The sequence below is a fragment of the Balaenoptera borealis genome (genome assembly GCF_965194805.1).
Source record: "Balaenoptera borealis genome assembly, chromosome: 4".
NCBI classification, from domain to species: domain Eukaryota; kingdom Metazoa; phylum Chordata; class Mammalia; order Artiodactyla; family Balaenopteridae; genus Balaenoptera; species Balaenoptera borealis.
In genome coordinates, this window is record NC_138861.1 from 18,021,353 (window position 1) to 18,033,660 (window position 12,308).

Below are 12,308 nucleotides of genomic sequence, written 5' to 3' on the forward strand. Positions count from 1 at the left end.
CACAAGGGAAGATTATTCAAGTCATAGCATAATTTAGCTGCTTCCCACATGGGGAACTTTAGGCAACATACCCTGGTGTGAGTAAGAGCAGGAATTTGTTTATGTTACCACGGCTAATGACAACCCTGGGCAACACAGGAAAAAAGTGACAGTGTAAGAGTAACGGTATAAATTTTGAGAGCGCCCACATGATGGATTGTCCTGCTTGTGAAATCCCTTTTGTAATAGCATTTAATATCTCGAACATTAACATATTAAGCAAAGATTAAATTGGTGAGTAACATTAAAGAACTAAAACTTTAAAGGACTAAAACATTAAAGAAGATGATTAAAAAATATTCCTAAACAAAAAAACTGCCTCCCTGAAATGAGCTCTATAATCATCAAATAAGAATAAGTTTCCTCAAGAAAACCTAATGTTTTAAGTGATAGTGATAGTTCAGTTGAAAGAGATGAAAACTAACTAAAAGCAAATAAGAGACTTACTGGATGAAATTGCTGGAGAGGATTAGTTGGTGGGTAGGAAGGAAGTTCTTCCAACTTATGTTTTTCCAACTAATTCTGGTCTAGAAAATTTTTAAACAATTCAAGATTACAGATGTAAGAACTGTATTGTCTTAAGAGCTGTGACTGGCAACTGTCTCCCGCATTCTAAATTTTCATTTTTCTTTCATGAACAGATTTTCATATCATGTAATATAGAAGAATAGAATTAAGACAAAGACAATAAAAATTATTCTATAAAGTTTTATCATAAAAGAATACATGCAAGCGTGTTGCAACATATGTAATACAATTCAAATGTTCCTGGTCATCTGAATTGTCTGTGACCAGAATTCTATTTTACATGGTCACATGACATAAAAAAGTAACTGCTGAAAAAAATACCATATGGATAATAGAAACCTTGGGGACTATGTAGCTACAGTTTAACTTCATCACATTAACACCTAGAGGACAATACAGGTTCCAGGGCTCCATCCAAGGATACAGACCACAGTAGTTGGGGAGTTGTTAGATGGGGAAGTCGTATTGTTTTATCAACTCATTTGGTAATTATGAAGCAGTGTCTGTGTTTGAAAACTACTAACCTAGCACACCAACTGTTTATTCTACAGCCATAGAACAAAGAACGAGGTGATTAAGTAATTCACTTAGCGTTTCCTAGCCAAGACATGAGCTCAAGGTTTCCATCAACCCTCAGTTCTGTGCTGTTTTTCCAATTCAATTCAATTTAATTCACGAATCCAATGGAAGAGCAAGTATTCATTGACCATTTATTCTGGGTTTTATTGTTCCAGTCTTAGATGAGTAATTCTAGGTGCGCTAGTGGAAATATTTTAGATAAAGTTTTCTTAAACCAGAATATATTGAAAGATTTCAGGACTTGAAGCCTTTGAAATTATGCTAAATTTTAGGTTCTAAAGTTTAGATAAAATTTAGGTTCTAAAATTTATGCCATTCTAAAAATAGCATAAGTCCATTTTTATTAATTAAATTTCCATAAGTTTTATCAAAATTTCAAAGGGGAAATAATTATGTTCCCCCTCAAAATTAAGATCCATTGATCCAAATCCTTATCTCTAACTGATTTGCTTTTCAAGACCATGTTAGAAGTAGAACATTAACCCCAAGTCTTGGAATTTCATATTTATCTATCTTCCCCAAATATATTGGCTACTGGAATTAAATTGTGTTACCACAATTCAATCACTTTTTCCTTGCTCTCTTATTTGCACATAAAACTCACAAAAAGTAAAACATACTGACCATTCCTTTTATGATTTTTATTCTCCACTTTTATAATTTCAGAGAAATAAAGAGTAAGAAAATAAGTCAAGTGGATAACACATACACATAATAACATCATTTGCTTTGTTTCAGCATGCCTGGTATTTGGAAAGTAATTGCATTCTCTGGACACAGAATGAGAGTCTAAAGTGAAAAAGACTTTTCATCAGATGTCTTTATTCAGCATTATATTTTGTATGAAAGCACTAGTAATATATATTGAGAAAGAATGCAACAAATACACATACTGTTTTTGTAATAGGAAAATTTTTGAGGAAAAAATAATTAAATGTCTTGCAAGAACAGATTTTTCTATCTCTTGAGGTTAGAAGAGCAATTATGTTTCTTTGAGCAGCTGATGGAGGACATCATCAAAATGGAATTACTTCTTTGTGAGAGAACTGTCAGCTTACCTTTATATTAATAGATAATAACTTTGGAATATATCTGTGGGGAAAGAAAGCCTGTTTCAGTAAGTGGTATCTTTATTGTACTACTCAACCTAAGGCAAAATATTCTCTCAGATTGCTCCTCTAGTTACATTACCTCAAATTTAAAAATATACAAAAATTTCACAAAATACCTTTTTTCTCCTAACCAAATTGACTAAGTATCACTGATATCAAGTATTTCATATTATGCCAAAATCCTAGCTTTTGGATTGTCCTAATGACTCTTCTAGAGATTCAGGGTACTTGAAAGTATATATTAAAATACATATTATACCTGCAATTGTTTGGATGTTACATCGTAATAATAGTGAATTTAGTAAGATGAAGTATCAACTGACAGAACAGAAGTCACAACTAAATAAACTGATAAAACTTTCAAAATATAATTTGATATACTGATTTATTCATTGATGAATATTTGAGGAATGAAGATCCTTTATAATATAATTGGTTTTAAAATGTACTTGTAGCACATAAAAGGCTGTACTAGATTTCATCTTAGGAGAAATCAATTTTTTCACGAAGTTTCATGTATGTGAGACTATACATGCCAAAAATATTTTATGTTTATTTCCATTATGACCAGGAACAGTTGAGCAAAATGTGGTTATTTGATCCAGGCTAAACCTGTGAAGTCCAGAGAATTTGTTTTGGTGACATCATCCTTGCTATTTGACATTCAGTTGGTGATTCTTTCCCAATTTTCAATCATCCAACACTCCTCTGTTATCTAGCTTGCTCCCCCTTCACCCAAACATGAGTGGAGCTGATAGCAGCCACTTGAACATGTTAACTCACTCATTTTTCTTTAGAGTTAATGTAGTAGCTCAGCCAAGCATTAGACTCCTCTCTAATTGTGAAATAAAATTGTTTTTCCTGAAAGTTAATTAAAGGAGGGAGCCTCTAAATGACACTATATTTACTGAAATGCAGAATAATTCTGAATCCAAATCTGATGTCCTTTTTTTGAGGTTCTCTAGTGGTAATGATAGGAGAGTATATAAAGAGAAAAGATGGAATCAGTTTTTTTGTTCATCCGTAATGGAAATGTTAAACAAGGAGCTAGTCTGCTTTGTCTTCTGAAGGTTTATTGCACAGAGGGTTTGGGATGCGGGTGGGCACATCTGGGACATGAAAACATTTTTGAAGGACTTATTTTGTGGCACCATGTAAAAATGAATAATTAAACATATAATCTTAACATGTTCTTTTAGTTTATAATGTGACAATAATAATCCTCAGAGAAATAAATACGCAAGTAAGTTAATAAATATACTTTCTTAAAAATACTGTATACTTTTAGTTGGGTGATGAGCATATAGTTACATGTCTAGGAAATATTATATTTAGTTATAAATGTTCATCAAAGACATATGATTTCAAGAATTGAGTGGTAAAAGGCAAAGAGCTTGGCAAACTATAGTAAAGGAAGAATTTCAGATATGGCAGAGTAACTTGTTGCAGACCAAGTCTCTGAGAAAAATTAGGGAATTTATTGTTGTTTATATCTAGTCAGGAGAATGGAGAGCTACACAGACAACCATGTCTTGTAAGGGCCAGGAACCTGGTGAGAAGGATGGGGAGGGCACAACTTTGAGCATAACATTGCCTTGGAGGACTGTTGTAGCTCCTAAGGCTAAGAAGACAGCCATGAAGTAGATAGGAATCTAAGCTGAGATTCTGGCCTTCTTAGGGTCTATAGAAACAAACCTTATAGTTCAGGTCCAAGATAGCAGGACTTGAGGGGACAAAAGTTCCAAAGAAAAGAGAACACTGATGAAAGTCTAGCATTGTGTCATTTTTTTTGGCCCCTCAAGCCATTGCTAAATTTTATTTGATGTTGGGTCAAGAGTCTAAGAAGTAGAGTCAGAAGTGGAAGGTAAAGATCTGGGCATCTGCACAGAGTGTTTGGCAGTTTCACAGGATGAAGGAAAAAATGTTAGGGGAGGAACTCTAGTGATTACCACTGACTTCCTGTTAGGATCATAGAAATGTTATACCCTAGGAACATGGATGATGAGAATTAGATCAATTCTCACAAAAATGGGAAGGTCAGTCCTAAACAAGCAAAACCCCACACTGGAAAAAATTGGTTTTCGCCATATTTAAGGTGCCTGAGAGAAAGCAGAAGAATATTCTGTCTGGAGGAAGATAGTATGAGACAAAACATCAAATTATCTCTATAATTTTTCATAAGCTAAAACCAACATTTAATCAAATTTATTAGGCATGCCAGGAGATAGAATTAAAAGACAGAAACTAAGAAAATAAACAATATGAGCAGATCCAAAGGTGAATCAAAGTTGGAGTTATGTATTAAGGCCTTTAAAATACTGAAGAGTAAGAAGCTTAACAAAATTGTTGATGAGATGGAGAATCTCACCATATAACTGGAATTTATAAACAATAATCAAATGGAAATTATAGAATTAAAAATATAATAATTGACATTAAGAATGCAACAGTGTGTTTAACTGCAGATTAGACTATTGAAGAGAGGATTAGTGATCTAGAAGAGAGATTGTTTGCAAATATACAGACTGAAGTACAGAAAGAAAAGAGAGTCTGTAATATAGAAAAAGAAATCCGGGATATATGACATACAATAAAAAGATTTAATATCTGTAATTATATTTTCAAAATAAGAAGAGAGAGAATGTTATAAAATGTTATAAAAGCAATATTTTAACAGATAATGTGAAAATTTTCCACAATTGATAAAAGGACATCAATCCACACAATCCAGAACTTTAGCAAATACCAAGGAGGATTGTGGCAGAGAGAAAGAAAACCTAGGCATATTAGAGTAAAATTAACTTTTTTAAATGCATAAAGAAAATTTGTAAAAGCAGCCAGATAAGACACATTATACTCAAAGAAAAAACATTTCATAAAAGAAACATGCAGAAGATAATGAAGTGACGTCTTTAAAATGCTGAACGAAAATATGTGTGAACCAGGAATTCTTTATCCAGGAAAAATATTCCTCAAAAATGAAAAAGAAATAAAAATGTTTCCAAACAAAAACTGAGAGGACTCCTCAACAGCAAATCTACATGAACCTACACATTAAAAGGAGTTCATTAGATAGAAGAATAATGATCCCAAATAGAAGCATAGAAATGAAAGACAGAATGAAGAGCAATGGAACAGATAAACACGTGGGTAAGTCTAAATGAATATAACTCAAGAAATGATAATAACCCCTTTGGGGCCAAAAATAGATATAGAATTGAAAATTATGACAATTATACCATAAATGGTAAGGCAGTGGTTTTAAATGAAAAGAAATTGCTTTTAAATCTTTGCATTTTAAAGGAAATACTGCATATTAATAACTAATAATGATTATGAGTAAAGTTAATGGGCTATTGCTCCCTGTCATAACAAAACATATAACAGAAGCAAAAGTATAATGTGTGAAATGGAATTGAAAATGAGACATTATTGTAGACATTCTTTTTCAGCATAATTTACTGATGAATTCACTATTCCTAAACATGGATGTTCTAGATCCTCACTGTTCAATAGAAATATAATATGACCTATGACCATATTAAACAAGTAAAAATAAGCAGATGAAAATAAGCATAATGGTATATTTTAACACAATATATCTTAAATGCCACCATTTCAACAAATAATATAAAATATTATTAATCAGATATTTTATACTCTTTTTGTCAAATTAAGTTTTCAAAATCTGGTGTGCATTTCAGACTTACAGCTCATTTCAAACTGAAATAGCCACATTTCAGGTGCTCAATAGTCACATGTGGTTAGTGGCTACCATAATGGACAGCAGAGGTCTAGACTGTAAGCAGGAATAAACTCAGATGACATCTATATGAATTTGATCTACTGACCAGTAAGTAGTCTAATGATATATCAGATATTAAAGTTTATATTTTATTGTAATACTTTAATAAATAATTTTCTGTTTAGAGTTTAGTTCCCTAGCAATTAATATAATCTCAGTTAGTTCCTGAAATATAATGCCACTTGGTGGTATGGATACCAAAATGAAAAGGAATTTTTGTCTGGAATACAATAACATCAAATTATTTAAATCCAGCCCCCTCCCCACCCCCCAAATCAAAGTCGAAACCACTGTCACAGTCATTATTATATAGTCAGTGTTTAACCCATAATTCAATAACAGCTATTTATCTATCTTAGTGCAATCTTGCTTGATTGTACAATTTGGTCAAAAAAGCCTAAATATCAATGAAATGTAATCTCACGATAACTGACTTAAGGATTGCCTTAATTTTCAATTACTTTGTATTGAAAAACATGTTAATTAAAAGAAAGTCTGTCACCTTTACCTCATTAAGGTAACTCTTCTATCTTGGCAACAAAGGTAAATGAAAAGCAGGCTTTATAAAAATGAAAATGTAATAGCTCTTCTTGACCAGATTGGTACTCATTTCTAGAAGCATGCAGATTGTCCTCTACTATAATCCCTTAATTACTCCTTGGGGCCATAAATATAACCAATCTTTAGAATAGGGATGCAAATATATTGCTTTGAAAACAGAAAAACTTTATGTCACCCAGAGATTCTGTATGACAGTTAAATTATGGATTGTAAAAATGTAGCAGCCATGTGATTCAATGAGGACAAGCAAGCACACTTACCATTTAGAAGATTCTACTTTGCTTCCCGGTGTTTTTGTTTGTTCTTTTGTTCTATAATTGAAGCATTTTCTCTTTTAATTGGGAAAAGATTTGATAGAGTGACATTAAATGTTCTTTTCAGAACAGAATGTCTTAAAAACGGACTGAGCTATGGATATTGAAACAAAAGAATAACATCTTAATTACATCATTCATAAACTTTAAAAAATTATTTTACATAAATCAATAATGGATTCATTAATGTAAATAACTTCTGTAACATACTAACACTATTCATTAATATCTTACACATTTAGATTCTTAGGGTCAATATATATAAATGTACTTTAAACTGTAAAAAAGTTACTAGTCATGAGGTTAACTAAAGTATGTTTAATAGTTTTCCCCAAAAGCATACATATTTGAGAGAGACCAAAATCTTTGGTGAAACCTTAACCATTTTTTGAAAAAAATACATAGTGTTTTGCATATATTAATATCAAATAATTTTATTCTCAAAACAAATTTTACTTCTAATGAAAGTAGATATTCGTTTCCCAGATGTGTCTTCTCTCAACATTTATCCTTTCAACAAATATTGATTAAATGCTTACCATCTGTCCAAAACTATCTTTAGTATTGTGAACATGCAGTAACAAAAGTTCATTTGCATTCAGCATTCACATACCAATGAAAATATTGAGAAAGACAAAATTTGAAACTACTCTAAAAACTAGAAAACAAACAAAAACAAACAAAACCCCAGTGCCTAATTGTCAACTGCTGTGAGGAATGTCCATTGAATCTCTTGCTAGAAGGAGATGACTGATGGACAAAATTATGGAATTTCATTCAACCAATATGGATTGAGTGCCTCCTATATGACTGGTATCAGTCCTAACATAGCCCTATCAACACATATCCTTTTTTTTCATGTCCTCACCAAGAACACTGTGTAACAGGATATACAAAGAAGTTGGGTATTGAGATGCACAGCCGATAAGTACATATTTTTGAGAATACTGCATTCATAGATGTATATTGTTTCATTGTCTACATGTGATAGGATGAGAATTTCAGATTTAGAACCAGTTTCATGAAAAAGGATACTTAATAGATCTCAGTGAAATTTTAGACTTGTACACTTATAATATTTGTGATGTTTGGAAGGTTATCTCCCCTTTATGAACCTCAGTTGCCTAATTTTTCAAATAGAGACAATGTTTATCCACCCTATACAAACTTTCTTGGTATAGTAATTGAATTAAATATAGAAAGTAGTCTTTGTTCTTGAGAAGCAATATAGCTTAGTGATTAAAAGCATGGACTTTCTATGACCACACCCTTGCTATGTGCTTTCTTTGTGTCCTTAAGCAACTTACTTACTTACTCTCTGTGCTTTGTTTTTCACATTTGGAAAATGAGGATGATAAAATAATACCTATTTTGTAGTATTGTATGGAGGACTAAATGAATTAATATATTTAAAGCATATCAAGCCTGGCATATCAACACCATTATTTAAGTATCAAGTATTGTCATTATTATTATTACTACTTGTATAGTGTCCTCCCAGAAAGTAAATATTTGCATCAAGTTACTTAAAAATAAATTTCTGATGCAAAGAGACAGAAAGATATCCTGTTAAGTGGATTGGAAGAATTACTATTGTTAAAATGTCCATACGATCTAAAGCAATCTACATATTTAATGCAATCTCTGTCAAAATACCCATGACATTTTTCACAGAACTAGAAAAAATAATCCAAAATTTGATATAGAACCACAAAAGACCCTGAATAGCCAAAGCAATTTTGAGAAAAAAGAACAAAGCTGGAGTTATCACACTCCCTGACTTCAGGCTATACTACAAAGCTACAGTAATCAAAACAGTATGGTACTGGCACAAAAAGAGACACATAGATCAATGGAACAGAATAGAGACCCCCAAAAATAAACCCATGCACTATGGTCAATCTATGACAAAGGAGGAAGGAATAGACAATGGGGAAAAGTCAGTCTCTTCAATAAGTGGTGCTGGGAAAACAGGACAGCTACATGTAAAAGAATGAAATTAGAACACTCTCTAACACTATATATAAAAATAAACTCAAAATGGATTAAAGGCCTAAATGTAAAATGGGATAGTATAAAACTACTAGAAGAAAACATAGGCAGAACACTGTGACATAAATCATAGCAATATTTTTTTTGGATCTGTCTCTTAAGGCAAAGGAAACAAAAGTAAAAAGGAACAAATGGGATCTTAATGAACCTTAAAAGAAATGGGAAAATATGAAACTTAAAAGCTTTTGCACAACAAAGGAAACCATCAACAAAATGAACAGACAACCTATGGAATGGGAGAAAATATCTGCAAGTGATGTGACCAACAAGGGGTTAATATCCCAAATATAAAAACAGTTCACACAACTCAATATCAAAAAAAAAAAAAAACTCAATCAAAAAATGGACAGAAGACCTGAGCAAACATTTCTCCAAAGAAGATAAACATATGGCTAACAGAAACATGAAAATGTGCTCAATATTGCTAATTATTAGAGAAATGCAAATCAAAACAACAATGAGATATTACCTCATGCCTGTCAGAATGGCTATCATCAAAAAGTCTACAAATAACAAATGTTGGCCAGGATGTGGAGAAAGGGGAACCCCAGAAAACCATAGGTGGGAATGTAAATTGGAGCAGCCACTAAGGAAAACAGTATGAAGGTTCCTCAAAAAACTAAAATTAGAACTACAGTATGATCCAGCAATTCCACTCCTGGGTATATATCCAAATAAAATGAAAACACTAATTTGAAAAGATGCATGCACCCCAGTGTTCATAGCAACATTATTTACAATATCCAAGATATGGAAGCAGCCTAAGTGTCCATCAACAGATGAATGGATAAAGAAGATGTGGTATATATATACAATGTAATACTACTCAGCCATAAAAAAAGAATGAAATAGTGCCATTTGCAGCAACATGGATGGACCTAGAGATTATAATACTAAGTGGAATAAGTCAGACAAAGACAAATATCATATGATATCACTTATATGTGGAATCTAAAAAAAAGACACAAATGAACTTATTTACAAAACAGAACAATGAACCAATGTTCATAGAATTACTCCCAAAAATATAGTCATAATCCAAAATTTTCATGGTTTAAAAAAGGAAAACTGGGTAAATTCCATTTATTCCGCCTTCCTCTCATTTATCCCACAAGTGGATATCAAGTGCTTACAACATACCAGGCACTGTACTAGGGTCTAATGTTAAAATTGTCAAGAAATAAGATAAAATTTCAGGCCTTGTGAAATCCACTACCAATAATCAGATAATCATAAAATAAACGTAAAATCAAACAGTGATAAGAACTCTTAAGAAGAGGTACATAAGACAAATTGGAAGATTTGACCAAGGAAGGGCAATAATTGGCTTCATTAAGGAAGTGATGTTTGAACTGAAGTCTGAAGGAAGGATAGAGCTTAGCTAGGCAATGGTGATGGGGGGATGGAGGGAGGTACTCCAGCCTCAGAGATCAATATAAGCAAAGACTCTGTAGAGTGTTCTAGTAACTGAAAGAAGACCAGTGGGCCTGGAGTGGAATAAAGAAACAGAGGCATCACGAGGTATGATGCTTTGGAGGTAAATAAGCCAAGTTAAGGAGTCTTTATGATAAACGTGATTAGAGACCACTGAGGTTTATTAAAAACAGGGTGAGAGATGATTTTCTGATATACTTTTAAGAAAGATCATTCATTACTATATTTTGCATTAATGCTTTTATTATAAAAACATTGAATAGCATGTGTGTATTATCTAATTACTGAAATAATTGTGTATCACCAATTTCAATGGGAATTATTTATTTTTATTTATTTTCTTAAATGAGAATTACTCAGCAAGAGGTTTTTCAGGTTACAATTATCTTCTGGAAGCAGGGAAGACTATAGTCTGAAGCTCAGAGGAGAAGAATGGGTTAAAGATGAAAATTTGCAGGTTGTCTGCAAATAGACTATAGAGAGATTATAGTACAAGATAAGGACCCAGGGTCAAATTTACGAAACCAAATTCATGGCCATATATGGGAAAGGAGGCTATAAAAGACAAAAATGGAGCAGGCAGAGAGGCAGGAGGAAAAGCAGAGTAGTATGTCAGCAAAGCCAAGAGAAGAGAGTGTACCAAGATTTCAACACTGCTGAGAAGTCTAATAATAAGTGGACTGAAAAACATTCTTCATTTTGAAACAGAAGGAGTACACTAATTAACTTAGTTGAGGTAAGCTAAAGTGAATATAAGCCAGACTGGAGGAAATTGAGAAGAGGAGAAGAAAGTACAGCATTAATGAGAAACTTTTTCAAGAACTTAGCTTCAAGGATAGAAAAGAGAAAGACAAAACCAGAGGTAAATGGAGCATCTGGAAATACTGGTTTATAATTTTAGTTTTATTTTTTTAACAGAGGAGATTTAAAACTATTTAAAGATGAGAAATTACCCTGTTGATGAGAATAAGAGGGCATAACCAATAGTAAAATGTCCCAGAAAGTATAGAAAGAGGATAAAATCCATAGCATAAGATATTTGGAGTTACTAGTATTAGAAAAAATGAATGAGTTTCTATTGTAGCAGTTGAAAGGATTATGAGATAAAGCCAGATGTATATAAATTTATGAATTAAATAAAATGTAAATGAGAGACTTTCCATCTGATGTCTTTTTGTTGGTTTGTCTTTATAGCTGGCATCAAGTGTTCCTCCTACTCAAATTCCCACAGATACGGCCAAGGAAACATATGATTAGGGAAAACTCTATTAATGAAAAACAGGGATGGAACATTATCTGCTGAAATTTTCAGACAATTACAGGTAGATATAATAGTGATGGGAATGGACTGAAGGAGATTTAGAGAGCTGATTCAGGCTTCCTATCCCCCATCCTCAACCTACTTCCAAGTAGAAATATTCACTTCAGGAAGCTGAAATTTTGTCATTCTCAATCTAGAGATAATTAAGTAGTGTAATATTGAGATTAAAATACTGGAGTCAGTAGAGGGTTTTTTTGAATTTTTTATTTTTAATTTTTATTGAAATATAGTTGATTTACAATGTGTTTCAGATGTACAGCAAAGTGATTCATATATATATATTCTTTTTTTATATTCTCTTCCATTATAGGTTATTACAAGATATTAAATATAGTTCCCTGTGCTATACAGTAGGTCCTTGTTGGTTATCTATATTATATAGAGTAGTGTGTATATTTTAATTCCAAACTCCTAATTTATCCCTCCCCCCTCCCCTTTGGTAACCATAAGTTTGTTTTTCACGTCTGTGAGTCTATTTCTGTTTTGTAAATAAGTTCATTTGTATCACTTTTTTTAGATTCCACATGTAAATGATATCATATGATATTTGTCTTTCTCTGTCT

General features: G+C 32.3%; 1 protein-coding gene across 6 annotated transcripts in view; it reads right to left on the reverse strand.

Annotated features, from left to right (window-relative positions):
* Positions 1 to 1,772: 1,772 nt before the first annotated feature.
* The window catches only part of STPG2 (sperm tail PG-rich repeat containing 2), a gene marked incomplete at its 5' end in the record, with an annotated part of 597,317 nt that continues 586,781 nt past the window's right edge, over positions 1,773 to 12,308 (reverse strand). For 4 of the 6 annotated variants that reach the window (XM_082391716.1, XM_082391714.1, XM_082391719.1 and 1 more), the window contains one exon: positions 1,773 to 7,032. In XM_082391716.1, the coding sequence (XP_082247842.1) occupies positions 6,898 to 7,032 (135 nt within the window). In that variant the 3' untranslated portion in view covers positions 1,773 to 6,897. The remainder of the gene's footprint in view (positions 7,033 to 12,308) is intronic. The other 2 variants (XM_082391715.1, XR_014244545.1) reach the window with 2 other exon arrangements.